Source organism: Heloderma suspectum, chromosome 3, assembly GCF_057233095.1.
Source record: "Heloderma suspectum isolate Gila_16-S chromosome 3, 16-S_ref, whole genome shotgun sequence".
Lineage (NCBI taxonomy): Eukaryota > Metazoa > Chordata > Lepidosauria > Squamata > Helodermatidae > Heloderma > Heloderma suspectum.
The window spans coordinates 267,808,133-267,824,343 of record NC_139460.1 but is presented as its reverse complement, the minus strand read 5'-3'; the positions used below and the strand labels follow the sequence as shown (position 1 = coordinate 267,824,343).

At 46.9% G+C, this 16,211-nt stretch overlaps 2 protein-coding genes across 3 annotated transcripts in view; one reads left to right on the top strand and one right to left on the bottom strand.

Moving 5' to 3' along the window:
• Positions 1-603: 603 nt before the first annotated feature.
• Positions 604-10,193, top strand: LRRC3 (leucine rich repeat containing 3). 2 transcript variants are annotated; one of them, XM_084846890.1, is made up of 2 exons: positions 604-2,770; positions 5,530-10,193. In XM_084846890.1, the coding sequence occupies exon 2, from the start codon at positions 5,725-5,727 to the stop codon at positions 6,508-6,510; it is 786 nt and encodes a 261-aa protein (XP_084703016.1). In that variant the 5' UTR covers positions 604-2,770; positions 5,530-5,724; the 3' UTR covers positions 6,511-10,193. The 2 variants fall into 2 exon arrangements, with proteins under 2 accessions (XP_084703016.1, XP_084703017.1); XM_084846891.1 differs by having other exon boundaries at positions 604-3,092.
• Positions 10,149-16,211, bottom strand: part of TSPEAR (thrombospondin type laminin G domain and EAR repeats) — a 78,552-nt gene continuing 72,489 nt past the window's right edge. The window contains exons 10-12 of the mRNA XM_084846889.1: positions 15,959-16,146; positions 15,538-15,639; positions 10,149-12,435 (exon numbers count right to left, since the gene is read on the bottom strand). Of these exons, the coding sequence (XP_084703015.1) occupies positions 12,282-12,435; positions 15,538-15,639; positions 15,959-16,146 (444 nt within the window). The 3' untranslated portion in view covers positions 10,149-12,281. The remainder of the gene's footprint in view (positions 12,436-15,537; positions 15,640-15,958; positions 16,147-16,211) is intronic.

Genomic DNA, 16,211 nt, shown 5'->3' with positions numbered 1-16,211 from the left:
CAATAAAATGCTCTGCTTCACCAAGTGTTGGTCTATCAGTGCCAGAGATTCCATTGCTGCTGCTGTTATTTATAGACAGGAGAATCGTACAATAAGCTTTGCATTACTAGTAGGAGAGCAGCCAAGGTTTCTTCAAAGATTTAATTCTATATATTAATCAGTAGCAAAGTAGCTTGATTACTGTTTATTCCTAGTTTAGTGTAGAAACATTCTAGAAGCCTGAGACACATAATCTGGAAAGTTTAATGGAAGATGACAGAACTTCCAGACATGTCTTTAATATAGTTGTGTTGATAAGATGGCCCACAGGACAGGAAACAGTGGTGGTGTATATAATTTTAGCAGGGAGCACTCCATGGAAGCACAGTTGTGTAATTTGGGCACGACATGGACCACTCGAAGAGGGGGTCAGATAACTCCCCATATGTGTTAAAAAACACATGCACCAAACCCTGTAAGCTACCACAAATTAAACTCCGGGAAATGTGGTTTTCAGTAAATGCCACATTACTACATGCTGATTGGTTGGATCCTTCTGTAAATCACAAAGCCACTCCCCCTACCTCAAAATGTTTGCTGCTGCTTCTTTTTTTTTTTAACGGTAGAGCTTTTTCAAAATGTTTATAAACTTTAACAAAATAAAGTACCAAACAAATGTTTGGTGAGATAACCATGCAAACCACTGGAAAACCCCCAACAAATGGCATTCAGTTTAGAGCAAGGTATGCATGTCCTTAAAGGAGTAAAGCTAATAGGGAGACAATCTCAGTCCACAACAGAAAAAGTTGCCCTTCTTCATTGCTCAGTCTGTTCACAGCCTTTTTATTGCACCAGCTTTTGTTGCTTAGAGTAGCCAGGCTTGCAAGTCCCAAATCAGACACTTAAAATGTTACCCATGAGGCAAATTCCAACCATCCTGCCCAGAGCCACATTCACAAAGGGAGCCTAATGCATGACTTGGCCCAGCCATGGATAAAGTGACAGTCTCCCAGGAATTATTTCCATTATTACAGTGGCACATTTTTTACCCACAGCAATTGTGGGAAATCCTTCTGGGAGACTGCAGGATCACACATCATGTTCTTTAATCCCAGCCTCTGGACCCGTGTCCTTCCTTGGGCCAATTGGAGGAAGAGGTTTGACCCAGCCTAGAAGGTCCAGGAAGATCCCTCCATCCCTGTGTGCTGTGGAGGCACAATGCCTCGCTAGCGGTTCTTCTTGTTTGGGGCGCCAGCTTGCCGAGTGCCGATCATACAGCTGGACCTTTAAGCCTTGGATTCCCATTTGGCCCAGTTCTCTACCTGTGTATCAGCAGAACTGAAACTGTGCACATAAGGGCAGTACTTACACAGTTCAAGAAAGGGTGGGCAGGCATGGACCCCAAACCTAACCACACGGAGGCTCCGGTAGACCAGCTGACTGCCAGGCAGTGTCACATTTATATCATATATCAACCACAGCATAATGTTGTTTTTGTTCCCAAGAGAGAAATGCGGCCTCCTACTTGGGTTTCCCCCAGTCCCCTACAGCTAAATGTGCTTTTTGCAAAGGATAAACAAACACAGGCACAATTGCTGGAAAGAGCTCACGCTGGCTGAGAGCCACCTCTTCCTCCCTGCATCAGTGGCTGGAGCCCTTTCCGCCACAGACTTAGCAAGCAAAGCTATGCTAGGGAGAGGGTGCCAGTGAGGGAGCGATGAGTGTTTTGAAGGCCCTTTAATATATGTGCTTTAACGTATTTGGGCCAGACAAGTTAAAAGGCTCACACCACGCAAAATGATTAAGGGGGGGGGGCATTCATAGTAGGCCCAATGGTGAACTTCATAATATTGCAAGACATGCCTGCAGGTGCATGTTTGGGGCGTGCAAGTGTGCAAAACCCTTTCAGTACTGGGGTGCTCACCTTCGCCACAGGGATGTGAGACATGCTGCAAACCTCTGTCCGGTGTTGTGTGCAATGGCCTAAGATGCCGCCCTTTAAGCTCAAAGCAAAAACGCAAGCAGGAGCAGAGGCCCTGAGCTGAGACGACTCATGCTAGGGGAAACGCTCTGGAAGTAGCTTCTGGGGCGAGTGACCCAAAGCACTCTTACCAACAGACAACTGGACTCAACAGCCAGCTCAGCCTTCCCCAGCCTGGCGCTCCCACCCCGACCCCCGGTGTGTTGGCCTACAGCTCCCCTAAGTAGAGCTGGCTGGAGGACGATGGGAGATGCAGTCCGACACATCGGGAGGGCCCCAGGCTGGGGAAGGCCGAGCTTAGCATTTGGGCAACAATCGGAAGCAAGCCAGAAGGGCCGCTTTCTCACCTGCTCCCAGTTATTATTATTATCAGACGGTCTGATGAATCCCGTCCGGATATGCGGGGCAAAAATGCACAAGCCCCCAGCATGCAGCGCGGCCACCAGATCCGCCCTCTCTGTGGCCCGCCCGGGCAGAAGCAGGCGCCTCTTGGCAAGCTGCCGTCGCTGCCCCTTTAAAAATCCAGGGACGCGCTGCCGGGATGGCCGTGACGAGCAGATGCTCTCCAATTACAGCCCGCTCTCCCCACGAATGGCTCGGCGTGCGGCGGCGAGGAAGGGGGGAGAGGGCGGCGGCAACAAGTGCGGCGCGCAGCCCGCGAGTCCCCGCTGCTGCACCCGCGCTCCGCGCAGGGTGTGGCGAGGCGGCGGCGCGCGCGTGCCCGGGGCTGGAGGAACTTGGGGCGGGCCAGCCAGCAAGGGGGGCCCCGCGGAGCTCCGCCCAGGGAGGGCGCCTTCGTCCTCAGACCGGGTAGGAAGGGGACATGGGCCCGCGGCACGGTGGGCGAGGTGTGGCGCGAGGGAGGGGGGGCGCGAGGGGGGCGCGCTGAGCGCCCTGCGAGAAGCGCAGCAGCCCCCAGCCTCTGGCGTGCGCAGGCCGGTTTCTGCCATCGGAGGGCGCAACGGCGGGACCTCCGGGAAGAAGCCAGCGCAGGCGGGGTGCTGCCGCTCGATTTAGTGTCATATTTACACCCTCCCGGAGGAAAATTCGAAAGAGCGGCGCCCCCTCGGGGGGGGGGGCATAGAGCGGGCCGGCCGGCCCATCGACGTTATGACTCGTGTACCTTTAAGAGGTGGGGGAAAGGCGGCTTGTCGTGTCAGGGGACTCCCGGGCTTGGAAAAGCTGCGCCCGGCCAGAATTCTCTCGCCTGCACAGCTCTTAACGGTGAAGGAGCCTGGATGGGGAGAACTTCATCCCAGGCAGTCGGGGGTATGGGGAGGCGGGGAGTAGGAGGAGGGATTCTCGCAAGGGTGGAGAGGACCCCCGCGCCGCCGCCCTCGCTCTGCCGGCTTGATAAGGCTCCCTCGATCGCAACAGCCCGGCAGTGGCTGAGATGCACAGCCGCGCGCCCCTCGGCCCGGACTCCCAAACCCGAAATTGATGATTTCAGCCGATCTTTGAAAGGGCATATTTCAATACCACGGACTTCAACTGGTTTACTAGTCATTCCCTTTCCCTGGGGAACTCTGGGGATTGTAGTTCCGTCAGCGTGGGCTAGGGTTCGGTGACAGAATTCTGTGTAACCTCAGCAGACTACAATTCCCAGGATGTTTTGAAGGGAGCTATGGCAGTTAAACTGGTATAAAAACCATACAAGTTTGTAGATGGATTTTCATCCCCCAGAATGGCAGGGCAAGGCTGATCGACAAATGAATAAACAAGAGCCAGTGTGGTGTAGTGGCGAGAGTGTTGGACTGGGAGCCGGGAGATCCGGGTTCTAGTCCCCACTCAGCCATGGAAGCTCACTGGGTGACTTTGGGCCAGTCACAGACTATCAGCCCAACCCACCTCACAGGGTTGTTGTTGTTAGGCTAAAATGGAAGGATTATGTAAGCCGCCTTGGGTTCCTGAAAGAGGAAAAAAGGCGGGATATAAATGTAATAAAATAAATAAACAACTGTAAAAGCAGCCGTGCATACCGTTGCTGTTGCTTACTGTGTGGAGTGTTCTGCCATTTTCGTCGCATCCATTTTCTCAACAACTCTGTGGAGTAGGTGATATAGAGCTGGAATAAGCCCCCCCCCCCCTTTCCTGGTACCTGAGGGCCTCGGTGGGTGTTACAGCAAGGTAACCTCAATGGCCTTTTGTGTTGTTGTTGAGGGGGAAGGCTGTGTATGCACCCCCGATCCAATTCAGAGGCCGCTTCAGGGCTTCCAAGGTGGGCCTGATTCGGCTCAGGCTGATTCGGGGGGCCTCCGACTCGCTTCAACCTATGAAGCTGAAGCGGGATTCAGACATCAGAATCCTGCTTCGGCCCCACAACACACCACCCAGCCCCCAGTTCGGGGGGTCGAGCCACCACTGCTGCCAGTTCTGCTGGGGGAGCCGGCACCAGGGGAGGCGCCGCTGCTGCTGGGGAAGCCGCTGCCAGCTCTTAAGCCCTCTGGTGCCGGCCAGCAGCTGTCTTGTTGTTCCGGGGATGGGAAGAGCCATTTTTAAAATGGCTCCCCTCCTCCAGAAGAACAAGATAGCTGCTGGTGCATGGCCGTAGGACCCAGGTAAGGAGCTGGGTGGCAGGAGTGGTGGTGGTGTGGCAGCTGGGCTTCCGGATTGTGCCAAAGTGCGCTGAAGCACTTCAGAGCAACCCTCTTCGCTTCGGGCTGCTTCGGCGCCCCTCTGCCTGGCTCCAAGGCTGAGCTGGCTGTTGAGTCCAGTTGTCTGTTGGTAAGAGTGCTTTGGGTCACTCTCCTTGGAGGTAGCCTGAAGTGATCCGCTTCAACTCAGAGCTCAGACTTCGGGCTGTAGCGGTGCACAGCCCTGGAAAAATGCTTTTGGAGGAAGTGGTTTAAAACGGAGAAGTAGCAGAGGGAGGAGGTACTTGACCCCGTTCCCACCCCTCACTTCACTCCAAATTGCACCTCCAGATGCTCCCCCCCCCCATGGGCTTACACATGTATCTTTATGCTCACAAGAATTATTTTGAACCTCGGGGAAGAGGGGGGAAAGCACCTTGGAATGGCAATTTGAAGTCAAGTATTATGAAGTGGGGAAAAAACCCTTCCCTCCCATGGACTGTCCACACTAAGGGCAAAACTGGATGTTACAAGGAAAAGGCATGATTGCCAAGCCTTGTGTATTTCTCGTAACAGTAATCCTCCCCTGCCACCCCATATGATGAGTCTCCCCTGTAAGTGTGGCCCTCTCCAATAATTGTAGAACATTTCCCCCACAGCTGTGCTCCAAAACTGATAAAGCACCCCTTCCTCCTCTGCCCCCATGTAAGTGTCACAGCTGCATCCGTATTATCTTAGCCAATGTGGATTTGGGAACATGTATTTGCCAAGGGGACACGTGCTAACTTTGGCCCCCGTTTGTTTCCTCCCACATTGGAGTTTGAACTAGGGAGAGAGGCAGGGAGGGACAAGAGGAAAGCTAACTGTCAGGGCTTTGTTGCATATGTTTGCTGGTTACATTTAGTTAGGTCCTCTGACTGTGTATGATTGTTGGTGCTAGGCCAGCCGTCATGTGCTGAATGAGCTTAAACATCTTCCCGTTGTCTGCCCCTCTAGAGGATGCTTGCCCACCTTTCTCCACTCTGAAAGAGAAGAGGAATGAGTGAATGGCTGGGCCACACCTGAGCTCACTGCAGGCCAACCGCCAGCTGTCCGAAGAACGCATTGTGGGAATTCCCAGTTCAAACCAGTGCAAGGAAGACTCCCTTTCTTTGCTTTAGCAGCCATGCAGGACTGCAGACGGCTGATTAGATGACCAGCATGTTTCTGGCAGCCGAGGTATCTTGGCCTGTGCTATGGTTGTGGTCTCAAGCTCTCTTCTGCCTCCTCTTCTGCACCCCTTCCGGTTGTTGCACCTCCTGCCCTGAGCAGTGTCAATGTACCAACTACTCGGGAGCAACAGCTGTCCTGTGCAGTGCCAGCAACCTGGAAGAGATTCCCAAGGATATTCCCAAAGACACCATGTTCCTGAAGCTGGATGCAAACAAAATCACTGCCGTCCCCAACAGCACCTTCAGGCACCTCGCCCACTTGCAAGAGATAGACCTCTCCAAAAATGCCATTGAGAAGATTGACTCGGCAGCGTTCAAAGGGGTTGCCGATGGCCTGAGATTACTTGATCTCTCTGGCAACCATATTCAGAGGATCCCAAAGGAAGCCCTGGTCAACTTGAATGCCATGATCCGCCTATCCAACAACCCCTGGCATTGTGAATGTACTTTGCAGGAAGTCTTGTGGAAAGTGAAACTAGACCCTGAGTCGGTCAATGAGATCACCTGCCAAACGTCGGTACAAGAGGAGTATGCTGGCAAACCCCTGCTCCATATCCTTGATTCAGGCATCAACTTTTGCAACATGCACCAGAAAACCACCGATGTTGCCATGTTTGTTACCATGTTCAGCTGGTTTACCTTGGTCATTAGCTATGTGGTGTACTACGTTCGGCACAACCAAGAGGACACAAAGAAGCACCTTGAATACCTGAAATCACTGCCTAGCACAAGGGTTCCTAAAGAGACCATCAGCACAATCCTGTAGCCAGCCAGGAATGCTGACCCTCAGCTGGACATCCAGTTTTGTAAAGGAGAGAATGTTGGATGGGATCTGGAACTTCTTATTTCCTACTAGTCTGCAAGGACTTTTCTAATTTTTTTTAAACAAAGTGTTTAGTAGAAAGGGAAAACTTTGTTGCTGGTGGTGTTGGTGTTTATAAACGTAGAGGTTCCCCATGTTCTGTGTTCTGTTATGAACAGTGGGGTCCCAGCAGAAACAAGAGAGCTTGTTAAGAGATAAAGAGAGATCCGCTTTCCAGGAGAACATTTGGACAGTGTACGGTTGATTGTGGACACAGAAGTTTACAATCAGGACTTAACTCGGAGAGATCTAAAAGCCCCTGAATGGAACCACCAACATCTTGACAAAGACGCTCATGATCTCAATAGGAAGTATGTACATGGTTGACTTTTGCGCGATACTTTGAGCTACTGCAAAAACACTCTCAGGAGTTTTCAGAACCATACAAAATCCTGCCTCCAAATTCGTAAATTTTGCAAGCATGCACACACATAGTTTGGTGTAATTTAACATGATGTGTGTGTGGTGGGGAGGGCTGCTGCAACTCTGAAGAGGATATGTACTTCTCTTGGACTTGTCCTCTACACTGTATCTGAAGCCCACCTCTTCACTCTGTTACTAACCTGCGTTCAGTACCACCACCATTACAGTGGGCATAGAAAAGGACCGAAAAGGATAACTTGAGCATATATTATATAGTGAGCAATGCTGAACGGGTTTCATCCTAGGTAAGGGGGGAGAGGAAGCATGAGAGTGAAATTGCCTATTTTGAAATATGCTTAGTTCTCATATTGTGAACTCACCCCTTCCTCAAGAACTGGTCATAAGATGTACTGGGGCTGGAGTTCGATAAAGCTGAAAAATGGCACACGAACTCTATGTATAACTACAGTTAAAAAAGAATATAGCAGTGGCAACTCCCAAAGCCCAACGTCTTTCTAGCTGATAAAAAAATCCTAAGTGACTGACAGCTCCCTTCAGGGTTTGAAAATAAATAAATAAAATAAGAAATGTTTAATGAAGGAGTAAACGTTAAGAGAAAGACATAAAATTCCAAATGATTTCTTTAACTAGCTTTCAGAATCAGGATGTCAGCTGCCACAGATTCCCTGTGTATGATATTATCACAGTTGACAACTTTCCAACCCTTGCTGACCTTTTTGAAAAATGGGTATAAATGCATGTTCTCCACCCATCCTATTTTGATAGTGTTTGTGGAGATTCGGGATGTCTACACAGAGCATTTAATTAAATAGTGCTCTAACAAATAACAGCAAAAGCCAGGGATAGCACAATGCCAGAAGAACAGTCTCTCCTGGACACTGAAAAGGACAGTAGCTCAGGGCCTTTTTCAGATGATCATTTTTATAGCACAGTTTACACACCTTTGCTATTCATTTGTGGTGTGGGGTGCACATGTCTTCCTTCAGGGTAGCATTTGGGCTGTCAGGATATCACTCAATCCAATACTGAAACTGCTACATTCTGATGCTTGGGAAAATATTATTCTTCCTCCACCCCCACTGAGCGCACACACATTGCTATTGTGAGGTTCATGTAGCATGTGGTTGCTTATCACAGATAGAGCTCTTGGCTGTGACATCACTCACGAAGAGCTACACAAATGCCTGAATCATTTTGTAAACTTAAAAAGTGGTGGCTGTGCATTCAGCCCAAGGGCCCCCAGCACCGGATCCATTTCCCAGGGCCTCGAGTATCCATTGGCACCAATGGAAGGTGTTTGTGTGAATTGCTCATGAAAAACCTACCAGCTACTCTCCTTTTTTTTGGCATATTTTCATACCATTGCAACTAACTAAAATGGAAGAGGAAGTACTGATTTGGGATGATCTAGGGCAGGGTGCAAAGTAATTGAAGATTTGGATGAGAAATTAATTGGCTGGCTTTGCCTTCTGTGAAGTTTAAATAAATAAACCCTAGTAATTATTTCTGAATTTGCCTATATAGATATAAATTAGTATATGCAAATTTTATGTAGATTTATGGCCTGTGAGCCTGGGCCACAATTTTTCTAAGTGCCTAGTAACACCTCTGACTGGAGTGCTCATCCAGGGCTACTTTAAAAAAAAAAGTTTTAAAAGCAGAAAGGTTATCCTCTTGCTCTCCTATTTCAAAAACATCTTTTTATTATCTGTAAAATTTAAGTGCTGTAAAAAGTTTTTTAAAAAAAACACAGCCTCTGTTTGCAGGCTTACAATCTAATAGACCTTTTACAAAAAGAAAAAGGGATGGGGAGGGAACAGGAGAACAAGCAAATTTCGGGCACTCATTCTCCTCCCATGGCATATTTCCTCCATGGGGATTATACTGCCCAACCTGTGGGCTAGGAAATGCTATTGTTACTACAAGCCCTGCAAGCTGCTCCAGGCATATTCCGCTTCCTACTGCGCCTATATCCTCCTATAGAACCTACTCCTCCATTGCCCCCTGCTGGGCTTGGCAAGGAGTAGAGCCCCTTTTAGCCTGGGCTGAGCAAACTGGATTGTATTAGTTTAACCCCACTATAGTATTAATGACATGGTGATGCTTCCAGATGAGGCTTTTATCGTGCTATCACTTTGCCTCATTCACAAAATGTTATGGTGGGTCTAGACGTTGTCATCTTCCGGTTGTAACTGTCCTGTGTTCTCCCATGACTTCCATCTTTTTTCTTTCCTCAAAAAAAAACCTGCTGAGGGAAAGATGGAATAGCTGTCTTTTGATTGGTCACACTAGAAGCCCCCCATCTGGAAGCACCCCTGCAGTATTTTTCTTGTTTGGGAGTGTATTAATTCCAAGGACAAGTAGAGGCTAGTTATATTCAGAGAAGTCAATGAGTAGTAGAGGATTAATATAGCAGAGGAGAGGGGGACATTTGCAAAGAAACAGTGCAAGGAGGGTGGTGGTACAGCAGAATATGTGGTGAGGAGCATTGCTAGGACAAAGGCCTGTCTGATGATGTAGGAGCTGTGACTGTATATCAGATGCTTTGGAATGGGTTTATATCTCTCATTCTCATGCCCTGTAGCCTTCATAGTAAACACATCCCAAGCACTGTGTAATGTTGCTTTTGTTTCTTGCCTCCAACAAGAGTCCTTATTCACCCATTACCATAGCACCCAAGACATTTTTGGAACATGCATGGAAATGGTGGCATAAAGATAGGCCATAGCTGGTTGGGCTGGTGAGTGCCAGTCCCAGCTTCCTGTCTCTTCTCCCAGCTGGCTCCCCACCTTGCTTGCCATTGCTTATTCTAGTCCTTAGAGCAGCCTTTTCCAACCTTGGGTCCCCCAGATGATGTTGGACTACAACTCCTATCACATCTGGTCATTGAATGTGCTGCTTTGGGTGATGGGGCTTGAAGTCCAACATCTAGGGACCCAAGGTTAGGAAAGACTGCCCTAGAGGCAGTGGTCCCTCCATCCTTTGGGAAATGTACCTCTGCCTGCAGCCTCATCTACCCCCTTTTCTCCGAACTCTATTGCTTCATCATCAGCCTTCCCAAAACTCTTGCCCTCCAAATGTTTTGGACTTCAACTCCCATAAGCTCCTGCCAGCATGGCCAATGGCCAGGAATTCTGGAGGTTATATTCCAAAATACCTGGAAGGCACCAGATTAGGGAAGACTGCTCTACATCCTTCCTTTTTGGGGGTGGCATTGGTATTCTGAAGATGGAAGAGTTCCATGTGACTTGGTTGCCATGAACAGATGTGGTTAGTTTTGGATTGGCTGCTGGTATGGACCTCCTCGGGGTAGAGGACCTATTAGAGTGGTCCACCCCAGGTGCCTGAAGAATCAAAGTGGTTTCCTGAATGCCCTTGGGGAGTTTCCTACTCCATTTGTCAGCAGTATGGTCAAAACCTTAGCTGATCTGCAGAATATGGAAACAGCTCGGACCATTGACACTACCACTCCTTAGCACCTTCTCCCTCCTTGTGGAGCCAAAGTTGAGGGCAATGAAAGGGGAGGGACATTGGCTAGAGCACTGCTGGAGAAGAACATAGGATGACTCTGACCAAACACGGATGAAAGGCCATTTAAAATCCCATACTGTGGTGGTGAGGGCAGCCACCTGTGTCTCCCAAGGCCAACCCAAGACATTTTGTCACCGGAGGCAAACGACAAGATGGTGTGCACACACACACGCATTCTGGGTTCAGAAGTCAACTGTAGTTGAAGCTTACTTCAACACAGGTCTTCTTACATTCATGTTCTTATGTTTTTACAAACATAAAATTGGATCTAACCTAAGCATCCCCAGTAGCCACATAATGTGGAACTAGGACTTAGGGCAATTGGAGCTGTGTCCGTTCATGTATTTCAGTTGGGATGGTGTTGAATACACCAACAAATAAGCCTTGAAACAGAACTAAATTTCTGGACTGGCACAAGTCACTCTGCTGGTTTTATTGGGGATTACTTTCAATATTGCAAATAGCCACCCAACAATAAATAATTCCATCTCCATATAACAAATGTGATTTGTCAATAGTATCAATTTATACAATATAAACACAATTATTTATAGACAATGACAAAATCCTTTGCAACAACAAGTAGAAAATATTATTTGAGGGTTATTCATGACAGTAAGGATTGAGAAAGCACCAATGACGCTGGGGTGGAGTGTATTACACAGATCCATATGACAAGGGATTAATAGTCTTTCCCAGCCATTAACCCACAAGTGCTGTTTTCCTAAAGCCTAAACATAAAGTCATTAAACATTTGGTTTTCCATTCCTTGTAGTTATGCTGCAAAATTGGAATACCTGAGCATACCCCAAATACCTGAGCACAGATCATAGGCACTTTGTAGGTACAGGGCCTTCACTACAGCCCACTGACCTAAGGACTTGTTGGAGTGACATCCTGTGTGTCTATGGTTTATATGTCATGCAGTCTGCTGTGACCCCAGCACTTTGTACTAACTAGGTAACTAAGCTCCTAATTTGCTCAGCAAGGCTCAGCTGTTTCCCCTTGAAATCCTGAGATCCAAAGCCATAAATAATTTCTAAGCTAATTTGAGAGCTGCAACACTTTACAAAAGCCAGATAAGCAGCTGGGTCTTTGTAGTTCCACAAAACCCACACCCTACAGCATCTCATGTTCTGAGGAACCTTCTTTCAGTTCTTCTGGCATCTTTAGCAGGGCTCCAGCTCTTTTCATAAAGTCTCTGACAGTGGAGTGAACTGCAAGCAAATGAGTTGGACTATGCAAAAAATGGTGCACGCCCATGCTCTTCCCATGAAGTGATGGTAGCAGAGGCATCCATACATCTGGGGTCTGAAAGGAGTCATCACAAATGCTTGTCTTTGTTCCATATTTCTGAGGTTTGGACCAGTAGCCCATAATATGGGCTTCCACTGTCCTGCTCCAGTGGCAAAACATCCTCAACTTTATACACAGATGTGTGGATTACATTAACAGCTCTTTAGTGTGTGCATGTGGTGGGGGAATGAACCAAGGTCCCTGTACTCATTAGCATCAAAGACCAGTTCTAATGTATATTCCTAGCCCATTCCCGGACCACTATAGTAGAAAAAGGGCTTAAAATCTAACCCCCAACAGCCTATCACTCAGCCTAGTGGCACTTATCCTAAGGCATCTATGGCATCCATTGCAGTGACTCCAAGGTACGTCATTCCTCATTCTAGACCTGAGTGGCCAGCGCTGTTATTCCCAGGTTGAGGCTTGCCCCCAGTTTGCAGCAAATCAAAGCATCTCTTTCCAGGTCAAAAGGTTTTCAGTTTCAGCACCTTGGAGAGTGGTTCTCTTGCACTCGAATACATGAGGTATGAGCCAGCTGTAGTGTTGAAAGCTTCCCAGTCCCTACAGCCTAACGTAGGAAGATGGTGAACTGCTACAAAGCCTTCATATCCTTGCCATCTGCAATAGAGACAAAAAGAGTAACTCAATGCCCATGATTTCCAACCCCACAGGATCTGATTCTCTCTCTCTCTTCCACCACCTTCAAATAGTTTTATCTCTGACCCAGTAAAATCTCTTGTGTGGAAATGCACCAAAGAGAAACACATTTAGCAGAAGCGCAGACAGCCTACAAATATAGATATTGGGCATGTCCTCATACCCATATCAATGTCACATTTGACGATGCTGCTGCTATCATACCCTAAGGTGACACTGAAGCCAGCCTTTTCCAGACTTGGGTCCCCAGTTCTTGTTGGCCTACAACTCCCATCAACCCCAGCCAACATGGCCAATGGTCAAGGATGATGGGAGTTGTAGGCCAACAACACCTCGGGATCCGAGGTTGGGAAAGACTGTCTAAAACCTTTATTGCTTGATTGATTTGATTTGTGCCCCACCTTTTCACCAAGAAAATGGGACTCAAGGCAGCAACAATTATAGGAACCAAAATTTTAAAATAAAAACTTCCTTAAAACAATTAGAAAACAAATACATTAAAAATGCAGTTAAAAACATAACAATAACAGAAAAAATCAGCATCCAACCCAACAGAGCAGCTTACATGCCAAAAGGCCTGCTTAACTAAAACATATTTCCTGCCGGCAGAAGGTCAGCAGAGAGGAAGCCACCCTAGCCTCCTTTGGCAGGCAGGTCCATAGCCTGGGAGCAGCCACTGAGAAGGTTCTTTTAGGTAGAGACTCACAGAACCTAGTGCTATTGTCTTCTGATGACTCAGAAGGAAAGGATGATGTTCCATGGCCATGAATTGGGAATAGTACACTAATGTTATAAAGGGAAGGAACCACAACCCCAAGGAAAAAGGACAATGCATTGAGTAGCTATTGAGCCACGTTTCCCTGATGGTGGACGACTACTCATTTTGGTGAAGAGTGTGGTACCTTAGGAAGTAGGATTGCCGTTAGTTGAGATAGGAAGGAATAGTCCAGCCTTTACGTCAGCCTTCCCCACCCTGGTGCCCTCCAGTTGTTTTGGGCTACACCTCCCATCATCCATGACCATTGGCCATGCTGGCTGAGACTGGTGGGAGTTGCGGTCCAAAACATCTGGAGGGCACCAGGGTGGGAACGGCAGCCTTAGGTCTACCACTGGAAGAAAATCCAAGCAGGTGAGAGATCAGTATGAAGTATGAGAAAAGCTCAGATAGCGTTGGACATGAACCAGGGAGATCTCAGCCATAAAGCTCACATTCAGCCTGATCCTGTGGATGTTTACTCAGAAGTAAGAGCTACTGAGTTCAGTGGGCATAGGATTCAGCCCAAGTGACCATGGGCATGCCACTATTTCTTGGCTAAAACCACCTCACAGGGCTATTGGTAGAATAAAATGGAGTAGCCCCATGTTTGCTCCATTGTGCTTCACAGAAAAAGAATGGGACACAAAGGTGATTTTAAAAGAAGTAAATATGTCCATCAACGTGAGTTCTAATCCATCTGTGGACACATACAACTGCTAGGACTATGCATGCAATCATGGTGATCAGGAAATCAGCAATTATACAGCTTAGCTGGTTTGGCAGGGGAGAAATTTGGGGGCTTAATCCAGCCCTTTGCTTCCTCTCCTGAACAGGTGATAGATGCAATGGCTGATTTTCTGATGAGGGCTAAGCATGCATAGCCCTGGTCACTGGATTAGGTGACGAACTGCATGTGCAGCAGCCATCTGTGTACATGAATCTGTGTGCAGAGGCCTGCTTCTGCATATGGATACCCCCTCCCTGGAACAGTATAATGAAATCCAGAATCCACTGATGCAAGTAAGAGCCTCTCTCCCTGACATTGTGCATCATCCATGTTCGTCTTTTTGATTGTGTTATCAAAAAAGGAAACTAGATTGGTCTGACTTATCCCCCAGAAATGGAGAAAAGCAAATACAATATATAAATTTTTAAAGGGAGAAGAAGTAAAACTGAGGGAATTACAGGTGAGTCAGCTTGGCTCCGATACTTAGGAAGATACTGGAGAAAACAACGAAACAACAACAACAACAAAAAGATGGGTTGGATCCAGATGGAGTCATACTTAGAGTAGACCCACTGAATCAGTGGAACTACAGTTAGCTGTAACTAACTTAGATCCTATTGGTTTTGATGGGTGTACATCAAGTATGACTAAATCTGGATCCGACCCAATGCATATATTCCTAGAGCAAAACTGAGTGATTATTAACAGCCAACATGGCTTTATTAAGAATAAATTATGCCAGACTAACCTAGTTTCCTTCTTCGATCAAGGCTTAACAGAGAAGGGGAGCAACATTTTACAAGGCTTTTGGACAAAATCAAAATGTCCTCCCTGAAAAGCTTCTGGAACATGGACGGTGATGGGGGTGGGATAATATGGGTACTCAATTAGCTGGGAAATTAAACTCAAAAGACAAATTAACTAATCAATAGAGGAATCTAGTGGCATTGTAGACAGATCATTTCTGCATCTGATGCTTTTCACTATCTTTGGGCTGGCTCACAGATGTACTTCCCTTGATTACTCAACAATGAATGTGTGAATAGATTCTATTGGGAAATATTGCATTTGAGGTGAAGTGAGCAGGTGATAAGAAAGTGCCGTCTGTGGTGTTTGATCTGTGATAGGCATTCACACATGCAAATCATCACTTGACACTGCATTTGACACTACCTAGTTCTTAGTTAATGATTTGCAAGAGTGAACCTCTCAAGAGTGATTTGTACAATTCATGGAGTATACAAAAGGAGAAGGTCTTGGTCAGGGAAGTTTCAAGAATAGGGAATCTTTGGACTACAGCTAGTCACCTCATTTCATCCCTTCCAATGATTCTGTCATCTGCCATTCAATGGCAAGAGCAGAGGCTGAAGGCATAGTAATTCCATTATATGTTTTCTACCCTGTATTGGTTACCTTCATAAGATATCCTAACAGAAGATACCACAGTGACAGTAGAGGTTAACCCATCCTACCTTCTGAACAAAGCGACTAGCCATCTCTCTCATTTTTATTTGCAATAAAAAGGTACAGGTATGAATCAAGCTATGATAACCCAGGAGTTTTGTTCCACACTTTTTACCTGTAAATAATACTGTTTACAGAGAAGGTCACTCCATCATAGGAATTCGCTACCACCAAAAAATGATCTTCTCCCACTGAAAAGAACTCCCAGTCCAGAGCACTGCAGCAGAAAGCAGCCAAACATGAAGAGAGCGCAACAAACCTAGAATCACTGGCAAATACATCCTATTTCCATTTAGCTTTCGAACAGAAGGGTTTTTTTTATCATTTTCCAAACGTAGTGTAATTTCAGAAAAGTGAGCATTCTTGTCTTTCTACTATACATTTCTACTGGCAAGAGCAATTTAAGAAAGTATTCTAGGATATTCAAATCTTATAATTTGTAAAAGAATCAAAAGATTTCTGAAGACAAAAACACATCCCTTCCTCTATCAGAGTAATACAGTGTCGGTGTTTTGAGCAATACAGAAAAGAGGCACCTGTAAGTAAGAATATCTTGGAACTTGACAAACAACTGTGCAGTGATGTTAAGCTCATAGATGGAAGAATTGATGGCAAAGTCGTTGTCTGGGGCAACAGGGCTGCTGTCATAGCTGTGACTGTTTGCCACAGCAAGGAAGACTCTGTCTCGGATGTGAAAAACCTCCCAGTCGGCAGCACCAAAAGTCTGGACAAAAAGAGAAAGCAAAAAGAAAAGCCTTGCAGAAAATGAGTAACAACTGCAGAAGGATG